This window comes from Leptonychotes weddellii, chromosome 1, assembly GCF_054177405.1.
Source record: "Leptonychotes weddellii isolate Sample4059 chromosome 1, ASM5417740v2, whole genome shotgun sequence".
Taxonomy (NCBI): Eukaryota; Metazoa; Chordata; class Mammalia; order Carnivora; family Phocidae; genus Leptonychotes; species Leptonychotes weddellii.
Window position 1 is genome coordinate 134221418 of NC_138369.1, and position 17251 is coordinate 134238668.

The following is a 17251-nucleotide window of genomic DNA, read 5'->3' on the forward strand; positions in this document are numbered from 1 at the left end:
ACCACTCCAGTCCAGTGGCCTAGAGACCACCTCTAATCATATGAAAAGAAAACAGCTTCTTCAAAAAGAAAAGAAGCTATTCAAATTGGAAAAGAGAGGAGCTTCTAAGTGAACATATACCAACATTTTATTAACAGGTAAAACTTGATCATTTTGTTTGGGCTCTTCCTTGTTATGTCACATTTAAAGGAACTCATTAAATTACTGAAAAAGGAAGGGACGACCTTATAATAAATTCTGACGTTCACTGATTAAAGTCCCAATCATCTAGAGTACATGTACATAATCTTCTCCTATTTATCTCAAGGTCATTAATAATTTTTAAGTAGTTGCTGCTTTATATACAAGTGTGAGCATGTGCACACACACATATATGTGCATGCATACATTCCATTTAGTTGTTTCTTTATATAACTTCAGACACCAAAAGCACTAGAGTTAAGATGGAAACAGAAGGACAATTAACTTCCTAAGCTTTTTAGATCATTCCAGGTATGACAACTGTCAAATTACATCAGGGTTTTAAAGAGAAAGGCATAAATTTTGGTCCCAAATAAGAGCAGCAACTCATTTTGATGCTTTTAATGCCTCTTAGTTCTGTTTCTTAGTCTTTACAAAGTTGTCCCCTAATGTAATCTGCTCCTTAAGGTTAGCGTTTTCCTGGATTCCAAACTCAGTTTCTTCTCACTCTCTTACTGTGCACACTCTTCTTAGGTGAGTGAGGCTGTTCTCAGTTTTAGCTGTTGTCTAAATCTCTACACATACTCCATTCTTCTTTTCTGAGTTTTGACGTGACCTGTATTTCCAGCTACCTGTGGAACATAGCCGCCTAAAATGTTCTGAGATCCAAGATCCATTAAGTAAAAGTTAAAACTTTTCCTTCACACCTTTTTCCTCTTTATGCTTTCCTTGTTTCATTACCTGCCTAGTCACCCAAGTTTAGAGACTGTTTAATTAATCCTTTCTTTGTTTCTCAGGTTCTCTATTACTCTCATGTTTAGGTAGCCAATATGCCTGCCCCTCTCAATCTCCCTTTTCTTTCAGTCCTTATTGCCTAAGCCCTAGTCTAGGTCTTGGACACTTGTAGGAAGTTTCTGGAAGCTCACACTGCTTTCACTCTCACCTTCCCTCTTTCCCCCTCTCCATACCCACTTTTCACAGTGCTGTTTGAGTTAAAGCAGACCTGTAAGACTGCCATCCTAATTCTTAAATAATATCCATTCCCTTTGAGCTTAATTTATTCAGCAAATATTTATTGAGCATCTACTATGTGCTAGGCAGTATTCTAGGTGGAGAAGAATAGTGAACAAAACAGACAAAAATCTTATCTGTCATTGAGCTTAGTCTAGTTGAGGGGGAAGCAGACAATACAAAGTAAACTATGTGGTTAGAAAATGATAAGTATCATGGGGAAAAATAAAGGGGGGAGGGCAGGTAGGAGTGTGGGGTGGAGAAATTGGGGAAAGCCCAATTAGGGAAAGCCACTCTAAAACAGTAAAATTTTAGCAAAGATTTGAAGGAGTTGAGAGAAGTGAACAGTATGTCTATCTGAGGGAGAGAACATACCAGGCTGAAGGAGTGATCAGTGTAGAAGCCCTGAATGTGAAAGCCTGCCATATGTGTTCAAGAAACAGCAGGAAGCTATTGTCAGTAGAGAAGAGCAAGCAACAGGGCAGCAGTAGAGTAGAGGACAGGGAAATAAGTATGTGTGGAGGACCTTGTAGACCACTTATAAGAATAAATCTTAATGAGGTAGAGTGGAAGAGCTACCATCTAACTTCTGTTTTGTTGATATTAGACCAAAGGGGTAAAGGTGGAAGCAGGAAGGCCTTTTAGGATATTGCAATAATCCAGGTGAGAGGTGCTCGTGGTTCAGACTAGGATTGTAGCAGTGAAGATGGTAAGAAATGGTTGGATCCTGAATAAATTTTAAAGGTAGAACCATTAATACTTCTTTTGGTGTATGTATATGTGTGAGAGAAAGAGGAGGGTGGGGAATTAATGATGATTCTAAGGTTTTTAGCCTGAGCAATGTCAAGTACACAATTTGACATACTAGTCTGGAGTTAAAAGCAGAGGTCCAGCATATATATGAATTTGGGAGTCATCAATGTAGAGTAGTATCGAACCACCTGACTGGATGAGATCATAACAGGAGTGAGCTTACATAAAGAACAGAGATCTGACTGAGTCCTGGGATCCTCCATTCCTTAAGAGAGAAAGGGGAATAGAATGAGCCAGAAATGGGAGAGCAAGAAGAGTGGTCTTTAAGGTAAGATGAAAACCAGAAGAGTAAAGTGTTTTAGAACCCAAGTAAAGCAAATATTCAAAAGAAGGGAACATGATCCAACTATGTTAAATAGTAGTGCTCAGTCAAATAGAAAGGAGAGATAAGATGATGACTGACAATTGACATTGGACTCAGCAACAAGGGGTTACTGATCTTAAGGAACAATTCTGGTGGAGCAGTGGTGATCAAGTCCTATTTGGAGTAAGTTTCAGAGAGAGTGAGAAGAGACTGGTATTGGAGAATGTCAGTTTAGACACCTCTTTGGAGGAATTTTACTGTTAAAGGAGGGCAGAAAATATGGTGCTAATTAGTGCAGTTAGAGTTTTCTTTTTAACGATGGGAGAAATAACAGCAAGTTTGTGTGCGGATTTTAATGCTCCCACAGAGAGAATAATTAATGAAGAGAGTTATGAAAATTACTGAAGCGCTGATTGTGATTAGGAAAAGCAGAATAGTATCATTTTTTACATGTAGCAGGGTTTACCTTAAAAAGGAGCTTGGTCACTTTATCCCTAGTAAGAGAAGGGAAAGAGGAGCATATGGGGTTAGGTGCTGTAGATGGGCACATGTAGTGGTGCAAGCAAGGTCACCAGCTGGGGGTGAGGATGGGAAGACAGGTATTGGAGATCAAAGTGAAAGAAGAAGTCAAGTACTTGGGAAAAGTGAATGGACTAGGCAAATATATGATTGCTGGGCCAATTGAATTTCTTGATGACGAATTTACTGTAAAACCAAGCAGCACAGTTTTAGGTTTCTTTGTAGCCATGTTCAGCAGTTTGGGTACAGGCATGGAATGAATGGGCAGCCATGGAATGAATGGGCAGCTAGATTTAACCAGAGTTGTGGTTTATCAAACAGGTATGATATAAGAGAAGGATATATGCTAGAGCAGACTTGGCACATTTTTTCATAAAAGGCCAGATAGTAAATATTTTTGGTTTTGCAGGCTGTGGTCTCAGTTATAACTACTCAGCTCTGCCCCAAAGCAGCCATAGACAGTTCTTACATGAATGAGCATTGCTATGTTTCTATAAAACTTTATTTATAAAAACAGGCAGCAGACCTTTGCTGTTGTTTACTGACCGTGTGTTAGAGAATGAGGGTAATGGTAGACCTTATAATTTAAGCTGGATATGGAGAGAAGAGAGGAGAACGTGGAAGAGTGAGGGATAATGAAAAGGTAGTAGAGTCAATGGCATGCTGTCTCACTCAACAGTTTCCTGAGCTCTGCTGTTTTCATTGACCCCACATCTTGATACAGTTTTTCTATGCCTTAAATGCACCTTTCATACTCAACTTAGATGTCGTCTCTTTTATACGTCCACCTTTACTTCCTCTGCAGTGGCTACTGACCTATAGAAAATGCTCAGTAAATGCTGAAAATTGAAATTCTTCACTTCATTTTGGTAGGTAACATGATTTCAAATTGGGACGATTGTGAAAGTTTGCTTACGTACAGATTTTCCCCTTCAGTAGCCAATTCTAGACTTGAACACAGTGATTCTCAACTTTGTTTTCTGCTTCAATTGCCCTATCTGATACTGTTCACAGGAACAGAGTAAAGATAGCACTCTGTTCCTCTTTCCTACTTGGTACTTAGTTGGAATTCCCTTCTTTCTATCTACTGATCTTCGATTAGTGTCTTTAGGCTGCTGAGAAAGGATGTTTAAACATATGACCTGCAATAAGCTTGTGAGTATGGTAACTTGCTGCCTTATAAATTACTCTTTTTCTTTCAGTTACTTGTAGAAGACAAGTGATTATTATAATTATAGACTATCAGATAACCATAGAATCTTTTTTGTAGAGCTTAGAGAAATTTTGAAGAACATCTAGTCCAATTTTTCATATTCTAGTTGAAGGAACTGAAGCCTAGAGAGATTAAGTGATATGTTAGTTAGCATACCTTAGTTAGCAGCAGAGGGCTGGAAATCTTCATTCCCTTTTTAGTACTCACTCTACTACCATGACAGCTTTCCTGATAGGATATGAGGGCACTGATTCTCAAACTAGAAAACAGGAAATTTTGTGACAGGTGATATCCTCTAAAATCTTATTACCAAAATAATAGTTTAAATATAATTGGAAATCTTAGCAGTATTGAAATGGCTATGTTTTTTTCCATGAAATTATTAGTAAAAAGGTATGGTAGACTTGTTTTTACTATTATGGTTATATTCTGAATTACTTTTGTATAATTAAAATTGAATGCATGAATCTTAAAAATGTGAATAAGTGAAAAAATCTGAATAAATGTATAGAGATTTTACTCTGAATATTTAAAAGACTAGTTCCTAATTTTGTTTTTCTGTTTGTTTTTAATAAACTCTTTCAGAAAGATGAAGTCTATCTTAATCTGGTGCTGGACTATGTTCCGGAAACAGTATACAGAGTTGCCAGACACTATAGTCGAGCCAAACAGACGCTCCCTGTGATCTATGTCAAGGTATGTAAAAATGGAGCAATTTCCCATTTACTTAATATCATCCAAGGAAAGTGTTGGATATGTTTTAACTGTATTATTGCATATAATGCCAAGGGGGGGAAGCTGCAAAGAAGGTATTGCTAGAGCTTCATTAAATTCTTGTATAATTTTAAGGTGTGAAACCTTTACCTTTTAAACTTTCATGACTCTCATATTAAAGATACCGTGTTATGTTTCTGACAAGTGAATTTTTTCACAGACATTTGTGGATTTTAATTTTGCCGGCCATAACACCTTTTTATTTAATTTCTGATACCCTTATTATGGCATAGACTAAAAAGGAAGCAGGCATATCATATATGATCAGATTAAACATTATACTGCCATTTATAGATACATTGTAACTGTAGCTAAAGTTTAAACTTTCTATAATTTTAAATATGTACAGACTCTATGAAGATGTTACTTAATTTTTAGTACCTAATGTCATCTTCAGTGAAAGAACTCATAACAGAGTGGCTAGGAATTTATCCAGTATAATGATTAAAGTTGTGATTGCTGATTAGAAACATTATTGTCATTATAATCATTATTAGATTGTTCAGATCTTTAAAAAAATTTTATTGATGTATGGTTGACACACAGATTATTATTTTTTAACTATGACATTGTGAAAATTAGGTGTTAAGTTTCAAAGTCTAGCTATCTAAATATAATTTTTTGCATTTTATCGTTTATAGGAATGATTCTAGAAAATAAAATGGCATTGACTCTAAATGTTTTAAGATTGAGTATTGAATTTTACTTAATAGTTATAATTTTAAACTTTATAGTAATAAAATGGGTACCAAAGCAGGAATTTGGTAGCTAGATAATTAGGACAAGGTGTCAGGATTCCTCTTGAATTCAGTGCTAGGAATTTTTAAAAATCTGATTCCTGTATAATTTTATTTGGACTTATCAAACTTGGTTGGGATTGGTGGTTAAATTGACCATAGTAGGAACTAAACGACACAGTTTTTGTAATACAAATTTACTTTAGTACTTTATTCTGGTTTTAAGATAGCAGGGTCCTATTCAAGATAACCTGCACAATAGAATATCCCTTTTGAAGTGCCTAAATCTAGGGTAATCTTTGAACTTCTCAGTTTAGAATGGTGATGGATTTATGAAGCAGAAGAAACCCTAGATTTAGTTCCTGAAGACCTAGTTTTGAGACCCAACTTTGCTACTAAGTTAAGTGCTTTTGGGCAGTTACTGATCTGTTCTCTACTTAGCTTCCATGTTGGTAAAATTGTACTCATTTCTTTCCTGCTCACAATATAGCATTGTTGGTCTATAAGGTGAACTTAACATATGAGAAAACATTTTTGGGACTATAAAATAAAAGTAATAGGAGATCTTAACACTAGATTTAAAAAACGACACGTGGACATTTAATAAGAGGTGCACAGTGGTTAGACCAGTTTTTTGTTTCAACTCTTAATTCAGCAAACAAATACTAAATGATTGCAGAATAATGTGATGCTTAATAAAATATTTTAATTCCTCTAATAAGGAGAAAAAAGATTACACAAATAACTATAAAACAAGAAAAAATATATAGTGTTATGAAAGTAGTTAGGTCATATACTTTTGAATTGGCAAAATTCCCAAGAGAGGGTTGTAGTAATACGTCTGTTGAGTCTACCCTCTAGGGTTACTTACCTCCTAGCAAATCTGTATTGCTCCATAGCTGAGCCAATACCTATTTTCCCACCACTTAACATAAAATGTCCCAAGTGATTTTCTTTTCCTGTATCTGTCTACAAAAATTTTACTTGTTTCAGGATCTTTTCTTTGGTCACTCTAAATACTTGTTTTTATTATTGAAGATTTCCAATAGAAATAAAGGAGAAAATGGAATAATGAACCCCCATGTACCCATTATACAGTTTGAACAATGATCAGTTCATGGCCACTCTTATTTCATCTATACCACCCTCTGCTCCCCACTTCCTTTATTTTGAAGCAAATCACAGATATTATTATTTTCATCTGTAACTATTTCAGTATATATGTGTAAACGATAGGGACTTTCTTTTTCAAAGCTTAGTTAACAATACCATTGTCTTTACCTATACAAATAAATAGTAAATTACTAATATAATTAAATATCTACTATTTTTATTCCCAGTATGTTGTGTGTGTGTATATATATATGTTTTTAAGTTTCTTTGTTAGAATTGGGATCTAAGTAAGGTCCATGTATTATAATTGGCTGATGTATGTCTGATGTTTCTTTTAATTTATGGACGACTCTCTCTTAAACTTTGGTACTAAAGAAACTGGGTCAGTTGATGTGCAGTTTCTTGATCTGAATTTTGCTGATTGGATTACTGTACTGTTAATATGTTGCTCTGTCTTCTGTATTTCCTGCAAATTGGTGATTAGATATATTTTTATAAAATTCAAGACTACTTCATATGTATTGAGTACTTTCCTAAGGAAGAACATAATGTCTGTCTTTTTATGATGCTTGTAACCATTGATCATTGCCTAAATCCATTAATTTATAAAGGGTTACAAAATGTGGATATTCTAATGTTATTATTCCTTCTTAATTTATAAGCTGGGGGACGCCTAGGTGGCCTAGTTGGTTGAGCATCGAACTCTTGGTTTCGGCTTCAGGTTGTTGGATCCACCCTGCACTTAGCGTGGAGTCCGCTTGAGATTCTTTCCCCCTTCTTTCCCTCCCCACCCCCCGCCACTTGCCCTGTCTCTCTCTCTCCCTCTCTCTCTCTCTCTCAAATAAATAAATAAATAAATAAATAAATAAATAAATAAATAAATAAATAAATGAAATCTTTAACCAAAAAAATTTATAAGCTGACATAGTTTCCCATGTCAGCTATTTGATTACCCTGAGGTACAATTTATATAACAAATACAGGATATATATATTTGATTATATCCCTTTATTTACCAAAATTTATAATAATTAGTTGTTTCATGGGTTCCTCCAGAAGTGACCAACAAGGTATTTTTTGTTGTATGTTTGTTTTAAAACTTCTTGAATAAGTCTTAATAATCTAATCTTTGATAGCTTCTTCACTTTCTAGCATGGTAGTGTTCTAGGGTCATCTTACACATTTCTTCCCCAGACTTGGAATCAGCCTTTTCTTCAAGGAGACCTTACTCTTTTAGTGAGAAATGATACTTAAAGACCACAGTCTGGATGATAGGAGTGATAATTGCTACAGAGTTGGTTATTCTTTCTGGGTTTTTTAATGGACAGGCTAGAAAATACTTTGATAAAGTTTTTCAAAGATAAAATACATCTTTTTTTATCTCAAAGGTTAATATATATTGACATTTCTCAGTAAATATTGGGGGGCTTAACAATCTTACATCTATATTTTCTTTCTCTTACACTAAAAATTCTCTTTTTCAATGATAGTATATGTTCTGTCCTACACTCTATATACAGTAGTCTTAGAAGAATAATATGACACTACCACCACTAAGTGAAAGTAATTTAAGATCTCTTTGCATTTCTTTTTATTCCCTTGGTATATTTTATTAGGTATGATATAAATTACCCTCTTAAAGAAGCGTTGAGTATTTCCTCTCTGTGATTATGCCTCATTAAACTTTGTTTCTTTCTTTCTTTTTTTAATATTTATTTGAGGGAGGAAGGGAGAGAGAGCGCATGCACAAGAGAGCACAGTGGTGGAGAGGGAGAAGCAGGGAGCCCAATGCAGGACTCGATCTCAGGACCCTGGGATCATGACCTGAGCTGAAAGCAGCCACTTAACTGACTGAGCCACCCAGGCGCCCCAAGCTTTGTTTATTCATTTTGCTTTTATTATAGATTGCATATAAAAAAAATTTTTTAATCAGTGGGGTGGCTCAGTCTGTTAAGCAGCTGCCTTCAGTTAAGAGTCTGACTCTTGGGGCGCCTGAGTGGCTCAGTTGTTAAGTGTCTGCCTTCGGCTCAGGTCATGGTCCCAGAGTCCTGGGATCGAGCCCCGCTTCGGGCTCCCTGATCTGCAGGAAGCCTGCTTCTCCCTCTCCCTCTCCCTCTCCCACTCCCCCTGCTTGTGTTCCCTCTCTCACTGTGTCTCTCTCTGTCAAATAAATAAAATCTTTAAAAAAAAAAAGTCTGACTCTTGATTTTGGCTGAGGTCATGATCTCAGGGTTGTGAGATAGAGCCCCACATCAGACTCCCTGCTGGGCATGGAGTCTGCTTAAGATTCTCTCTCTCCCTCTTCCTCTGGCCCCACCCCTCCTGAAAAACATTTTTTTTAATTAATTTTACTTTAAATCTTATGTCAACATTAATCTAAAATATAAAATATTTAGTATAAAATATTTACATAGTTCCAAAGTAAAATCTACAAAACAAGGATTATAGTCAAATAAGTTTAACTTTTATAGCTGTTTCTTCTATCCTATTTCTTCTCTCCCCCAGAGTTAAATATTTAAATTTTTTTATAGTCCTACCATTTTTAAAATAAGCAAATATATATAATTATGTTATTCTTCCACCTCCTTTTTATGTAAATGGTTACATAATATATACATTTTCCTCCATCATACTTTTTTTTTTAAGGTTTTTATTTATTTATTTGACAGAGAGGGACACAGCGAGAGAGGGAACACAAGCAGGGGGAGTGGGAGAGGAAGCCTCATGCGGGAGCCTCATGCGGGGCTCGATCCCAGGACCCTGGGATCATGACCTGAGCCGAAGGCAGACACTTAACGACTGAGCCACCCAGGCGCCCCCCCCCATCATACTTTTTAAGTTAAAAATATATTCTGAAGATATTCTGAAGATCACTCTTTATTAATATAGATAGACATAGCTATTTCACCTTCCTTTTTATAGCTGCACATTAGTGTATTATATGGCTTTATCCTAATTTATTCAGCTGGTCACCTATTAATGGTGTATTGTTTTCCCTTCAGGTGTTCGTTTTTGTTTTTGCTATTACAAACAATGTTGTAGTAAAGAGCCTTGTGTTTTCCGTGGTTTGTTTTGTTTTGAAGATTTTATTTATTTTTAGAGGAGGGGCATGTGCAGAGAGGAAGGGGCAGAGGGAGAGGGAGAGAATCTCAACCAGACTCTGCGCTAAGCGGGGAGCCCAACGTGCAGTTTGATCCCAGGATCCTGAGATCATGACCTGAGCCGGAACTGAGTCAGATGCTTAACCAGCTAAACCACCCAGGCGCCCAGTGTTTTCTTTGTTTTTGACAGTATATATTTGGATGAGATCTCTGGCATTCTATATTGTAAAAAAGAAAATAAGGTTATTATGCATATTGAAGTTGGCATACAAAGAAAGTTAGAACACTCCTTTTTCCCCCTTCTGGAAAAGAAGATGGTTCGGGTTTTTTTAGTTTTTTTTTTTTTAAAAGATGGTTCTTTTATATAACCACAGCCCTTCCAGAGTCTGAGCTATTGGCCTGTTGTTCTTGTAGGACACAAATCTATTCTTATGTTTAAGAGTCTAAAACAGATAAAAACATTGTCTGAAATTGATGTTCAGGTATTCGTTCTACCTAGTTTTATAAAAACTATTTTTTGTGAAAAATATTGGATTGGGAGATGGAAGTAAAAGCAATAAACGTGTATACTCTTGCCTTCATGTACCTCACCATCTAATAAGGACTTGTTTAGCATACATGTCACCAGAATGGCAGCTATAGTCCTTTGTAATTGTTTGACGTCCACTTTTTCACTTTTTCTGGGGAAGTTGAGTATATTATATATATATATATTTTTAAAGATTTTATTCATTTATTTGACAGAGAGAGACACAGCAAGAGAGGGAACACAAGCAGGGGGAGTGGGAGAGGAGAAGCGGGCTTTCCGCTGAGCCAGAAGCCCAATGCGGGGGCTCGATCCCAGGACCCTGGGATCATGACCTGAGCCGAAGGCAGACACTTAACGACTGAGCCACCCAGGCGCCCATTTACACTTTTATTTAATAGAATAAAAATATGATAAAATACAGAAATCATTATTAAAGAGGTATACTTACCCAAGCCGCTATAGAATACTTAGTATCTGATTTGGATAAATTGCTTGCCTTCTGTGCCTCAGGTACTTTATATGTAAAACAAAAATAATAGTGGTACCTGTTGCATAAAGATTAAATGAAAATACATGCAAAGCACCTAAAATAGTGGCTGGCACATGATAAGTTATTTTTCTTGTTACTGTTACTGCTATCTTGATAGTATAGAAGGCCTCTCCTTTTTCCTGTAAATATACTTTTACAGAGTCAGAAACAAAATAGATATGAAATTGTATATTTCTTCTTTATCTTTTCAAAAGATAAAGTGAGGAGAATGGATACAGAGTATATCTTTCAGATGAATGAATGTAGTAAAAAGACACCTCAAACTCATTTAAGCTCTTAAGCATTTTTGACAAAGAAAACATTTTTTTCCCACTGATTATTGCTGACCCAGACATTAGCGCCCTGACATAGAATGAGTAAAATCTCTCCTTTAGTAAATTAATGCCTGTGAATTTAATTTCTTATTGGAGCTTATTTTCTTAATGGTAGTAAATTAAACTTTTAGAACTCTGAGAGCAAGCTTTAGGACTTGGAGATGGATTCTGTGAACAATAATAATACCATGATAGAATTAGGAAGCTTTTAAAGAGTTATATGGGCTTAAATCCCTTAATTCTAACTCTGGGGACAAAATGCTGACCTTATTGAAGATCTCATTTTTACATTTTACATCATGCTTTTTTAAAAAGGCTTAAACTTTTCCAGCATTAGTTCAGTATAACATTAAGGACGTACTGAAATTGAACTGTCTGTAGTTTTCATCAGTGCCTGTTTGAAGGAAAGTAGGCCTCACATTAACTTCAAGAAACTACTAAGTCTTAGCAATAGCCTCTGAAGGTGGTGTGTTCTGTCAGTACTTTTTCTGACCTTTGTCTGTCTTTGTTGTTGTTGCTTTAACCAAGATACTGGTATCCTTGCATTTGACTCATTTCAAAAACTCTTTCCATGATATATAACTTTGAGGTAGAGGTCAGAAGGTGAGTAGTCAGAAAAATTTAAACACCAACCTTGAGATAAACAGAATTAAGATATACTCAATTTCTTCATAGAGTCCCTGTCTTCCCCAGCTAGAGTCTGAGTCTTTCTTCCATGCAGAGTCCGTTTCTCAGTGTATTTTTTTATAATAGAATTGAAATAAATATCCCTTCAATTTGATGTCAGTAATCAGCAAGGATGTGTTTTTAAATAGCATTTTAAAGTCTACTTATTTCTGAAGGATAATACAGGAAGAGTGGTATAGTTACTGATATCTTGATAGATCGTTGGTTATAGATTTTCTCAGTTCACATGTGAGTTTTCTCAGGCCCTGTATCAGTAAGCTCTAGGGCTGACATCTCAGAAAAATATTATTCTAAAGATGAAATTGTACATACTTACAAAGAATAGTAAACTTAAAGAAACAGAAGACTTGGCTTCTGGTCTAAACATTGTTACTTGGTAGCCACATCATCTGGAATACCTTTCTGGGTTTTCCATCTGTATTTTTTTAAAAAGCCCATCTTAGAAGGCTTGAGGTAAGATGTCAGTAAAATAAAAAATTATAAAGCACATTGTGACATTTCCTTTTTTAAATTATTAAAGGATAGCGCAAATATAACATGGTTAATGCAGCTTTCATTAGCTAATTAATATATAAATGACATGAAACTCTTAAAAGATAGAGTGCTGTTCTTTTCTGAAAATCTGTTACTTTATATACTGCTTAAGGATTCTGATTTGTTTGGGACAAAGTCTTCAGTTAATTTTTACTGTTTTTTTTCCAGTTGTATATGTATCAGCTGTTCCGAAGTTTAGCCTATATCCATTCCTTTGGAATATGCCATCGGGATATTAAACCACAGAACCTCTTGTTGGATCCTGATACAGCTGTCTTAAAACTCTGTGACTTTGGAAGGTAAGCTAGCTTTCTTTTCTTCTCCCTTCTTTCACTCCTCCCCAATCCCAACCTCCATCCCTATATGCTCTTTTAAAACTATATGCCTTTTACAATATCAGTCCAAAAATACCATAGTCCTTATTCAGGGAGTATGCACTAGTTACAGATTCTTGTGAGGGTAGTTTAGTCAATTCTGTTAGAATTGTAAATATGTATAATTTTTTATCCAGCAGTTTAATTAGTTAGAAATTATTCCCTTAGAAATACTTTAAAATAGTGTATATACAGGGATTTTTATCATAACATTGTTTATAAATGTCAGTAGGAAAATGACCAAATAAATTATAGCATATACACATTTAACGTAATACATGCAACTATAAAAAAAGAATGAGGTAGCTGTCTGTGAATTTAAAAGGAATGATGTCAGTAAAATAAGGAATGATGTCTAAGAAATATTAAATTAAAAAAAACAAGGTCAGGACTATATAAAGTTTGTTCCTTTTTCTGTTTTAAAAACATAGTATAGGGGCGCCTGGGTGGCTCAGTTGGTTAAGTGACTGCCTTCGGCTCAGGTCATGATCCTGGAGTCCCGGGATCAAGTCCCACATCGGGCTCCCTGCTCAGCGGGGAACCTGCTTCTCCCTCTCCCACTCCCCCTACTTGTGTTCCCCCTCACGCTGTCTCTCTCTCTCTCTCTGTCAATTAAATAAATAAATAAAATCTTAAAAACAAACAAACAAACAAAAAAAAACATAGTATAGTCACATGTATATAGATAAATGATTATTGATTTCTGGAATGATACGTAATAAACCCGGAACATTGATTGCCCCTAGGAAGGGAAACAGGGAGTATAGTGTGGTTGGGAAACTTGCTTTTTCATTGATAGTACTTCATATTGTTTGAATGTTTTCTTATGTGTTTATATTCCTTTCTTAATAAGAACTAATTTTTTTAAAGGTTTTATTTATTTATTAGAGAGAAAGGGGCGGCGAGAGAGCAAGCCGGGGGTAGGAAGGGAGGGCCACAGAGACAGAATCTCAAGCAGACTCTGCTCTGAGCAGGGAGCCCAACGTGGGACTTGGTCTTACGACCCCGAGATCATAACCTGAGCCAAAACCAAGAGTCTGCTGCTCAACCTACTGAGCCACCCAGGCGCCCCAGAACTAATTTTTTTTAAAAATATTAGCATTTGTTACTGCATTCTTTTTCACTTCAGTGTTAACCTTATAGTAGCAGTATTTTCTTCCTTTTCCTCTGTAATTGAGTCTCTTATTCCCCTTTTCTGCAAATTCCAGTGCACTTTGCTTCCTTAAACTAGTTCCTTGGTAATATTATATTGTGTAATAAGACTTCATCCTTTTTATCTTCATAGTATTCAGCATCTTGTGCTTCTTTGATCTATCCTTTCAACATGAAACCAAGCTTATATCCTCATGTAACTCAGTTAACCTTCTTCCACCTAGATTAGCCTCTCTCCTCTCAGTCCCTAATACATTGCCACATAACTTGGATTCTCTCCAATTTTTTTCATCCTTACAAATTCTTTTCATTGACCCACATCTCCTAATATCTCTTTTTCTACCTTTTTGTAATACTTTATATCAACCCACAGTTTAAATTTTAGGTTTATTATAAGATATATTTTCCATAGGCTGTCTCTTGAGCGTGTCAGAAAAACAAGCACATCTGCTCTATCAGAATCAATTCTTAGTCTAATGGAGTGCTCCTTCAGACCATCCCCTTTTTACAGTTAACTGATCTCAGACACCTGTTGTAGGATTCAGTTCATTTTGCAGGCTATAACTCTTCTTCAACTATAAGAAAAGGTGAAGGATATTAAATCAAAACTCTTATCTGATGCTTGAAACAAAGTACACATACTTCTAAAATCAGATGAGTTTTATTGTTATGGGGTATGTTCCCCACTGACAGTGACTGACTAGTATGAACTGTAAAAAGACAGTGAGACATCAAGTTTAGTGGAGTTTCTGTTCTCACCATAGTGTCAAAACACTGCTGCTATGGACCATTTTATTGGGACATAGGAATCGCTTTGTTCTAATATATTTAAAATGAGGATTTCACTTCTATGGTAATAGGTCATTTTTAAAAGCTCCAATTAATAACAAAGCTGCCCTTTTTTGTTTGTTTTTAACAGTTGGTTAAAATACTTTGTGGCATGTATTTTAAACATTGCTTTATTATTTTGAAGAAAAGTTGGATTAGAGAACATGTAACTAAATTTACCACAGCAGAGGTAGAATTCAGAGGCTGTGAATCATCTCTGACCTACAGGGGAGGACCTATCTTATTATTGGGTAATGAATATTTAGACAATTAATAAAGTGACCAACATAATGGAAAAAGAAAGTAGATTGGGTAAGCCTTGGGATATTTACTCTGATGCAGAAGTCAAATTATAAATCAATTATAAAGTCAAATTATAAATCAGTTTTCTGTTAAAAAAAAAAAACTCGGGTAAGAAGTATTCATTCTTACAATCCATTACTGTACTTTTTGGTGGGTGGAGGTACTTCCTACTTTTCTGCCCTTCCTTCTTTATATTTTAGAGGTAGTATTCAAGGAACAGAGGATAACAAGAAGTTCAGCATTTGTCCTTTTACGACTTTGTCTCTTTTTCCTTAGGTGACAGTTGACAAATGCATTCTTTAAAAGCTACTTTTTTTTTTTTTTAATTACTGTTACATTAAAATTGTTTCTTTTGTCAGGTAGTTATGGTTCATATTTTTCTTTTTTGCATGTTGTGTGATTTAATTGTGTGAATCTTAGATAAATGTTCAGTGTTGTCAATGACAGTTTAAGTTCTTTTAAGGTTTACACTTAGTTTAAAAAATTTATGCTTTTTATTTTTTTTATTAGTGCAAAGCAGCTGGTCCGAGGAGAACCCAATGTTTCGTATATCTGTTCTCGGTACTATAGGGCACCAGAGTTGATCTTTGGAGCCACTGATTATACCTCTAGTATAGGTAAGTACCGAATATGAATATAATGGCTTGTAATTATTTATTATGTCTTATTTTTAGTAATTTGGTATTACTAATCTCTACTTTCACTTAACTATAAAAATAGGAATGACCTAAAGTCTGTTTCTCCTTAAAGACTCATGTGCAAAAATGTGTAGAGTATTTTAAATGTCAACTCTCAGAATTTAAGGTATATTTACTATTTTATATTAAGGTTTCTGGGATTTTTTGAGAGAATAATAAAGCTATTCCTTTATAATTGCATGGTTCCACTATGATTACGTTTGTTTTTAACTTAAAATTTCAAATAAATCCTAAGTGTATCTTTTCTTTTTTAAAATTTTAATTCTCCTGAAATACTTCTGAGCTTGATCACTAGTTGGAGAATTTGCGTCCATAACATTGATGATGAAAATGATAGGATGGCCATGTTGTTGACATTTCTACTATGCTGTCCCAGTTGGTTATTTACTTTTAAGTCAGGTCACAAAAAACAACATATAATCAGTGGGCTAAACCCACTGATTCTGTAGAAGTCTTCATGAAAGATCTTTAGTGATAGCACAAATTGAATAGGGATGATTTGCTTCAGTCTTCAATGACACCCCCTCTTTTACCCCATTTTAGCCCACTAACAGAAGTGAGCATAGTACTATCAGCTGTGCATGAATAGTAAAGCTAAGAAAGGAGGAGCAACCTTAGGCTAGGTGTACAGGTGGAGGTCAGAATTATTTTATTGTTATTTACTGTTTCTGAAGAGAATCCCTTAGTCCAAAAACAGAAACAAGAGCATGCAAACACCAAACCAACGAACCAGAAAGAACAACCATGGTTACAGAACACTAAGAAAAACCAGAATATGGACAGTTTTTGTCTTTTAATACAAGTGGAAATTATCTGATACGAACACAGGCCTCTAAACAGAAATGCATTACCATTTTTATTTTGCCCAAAGGACAAAATGCCAAAAAGCAATTTGATTTGTGCCAAGGGACCCACAGTTTTACCCATCATTTCTTTTGCACCAGTAGTGCAAATGTCAACACAATGAAAAAGGTAGATAATATCTTAGTATTCTTATGAAAATAGTTTTACCCATTAGGACCTCTAAAAAGGTGCAGGAGGCCCAGGGCTCTGCACACCATACTTTGAGACCTGCTACACTGGAGGATAGAGGGTATAATCTCGTGTGTGTGTGTGTGTGTGTGTGTGTGTGTGTGTGTGTGTGTAATGCTGAAAGTTTCATGATGGCTATTATGTGTCCTATGTTAAGGGACAAATGAGAAATAGCAAAAAGGGTATTTTGGTTGGAGTAGAACGAGATTTGAGTTCTAGGTTTGTTACTACTTACCTAAGCTATGAAGTGGAGATTGCTAATAGTTCTACCTACCTTTCTGAGTGGCTGTGAAGATTAAATAAAATATTAGTGAAAGACTATAGAAATGGAAGATGGTATCAAAAGGAATGAGATCTTGCCATTTGCAACGATGTGGATGGAACTGGAGGGTATTATGTTGAGTGAAATAAGTCAAACAGAGAAAGACATGTATCATATGATCTCACTGATATGAGGAATTCTTAATTGTAGGAAACAAACTGAG

General features: G+C 35.4%; 1 protein-coding gene across 3 annotated transcripts in view; it reads left to right on the forward strand.

The window, feature by feature from the left end:
- The window catches only part of GSK3B (glycogen synthase kinase 3 beta), a 212125-nt gene that overhangs the window by 118946 nt on the left and 75928 nt on the right, over positions 1-17251 (forward strand). For all 3 annotated transcript variants that reach the window (XM_031037801.2, XM_006742174.3, XM_006742175.3), the window contains exons 4-6: positions 4626-4736; positions 12548-12678; positions 15547-15653. In XM_031037801.2, the coding sequence (XP_030893661.1) occupies positions 4626-4736; positions 12548-12678; positions 15547-15653 (349 nt within the window). The remainder of the gene's footprint in view (positions 1-4625; positions 4737-12547; positions 12679-15546; positions 15654-17251) is intronic.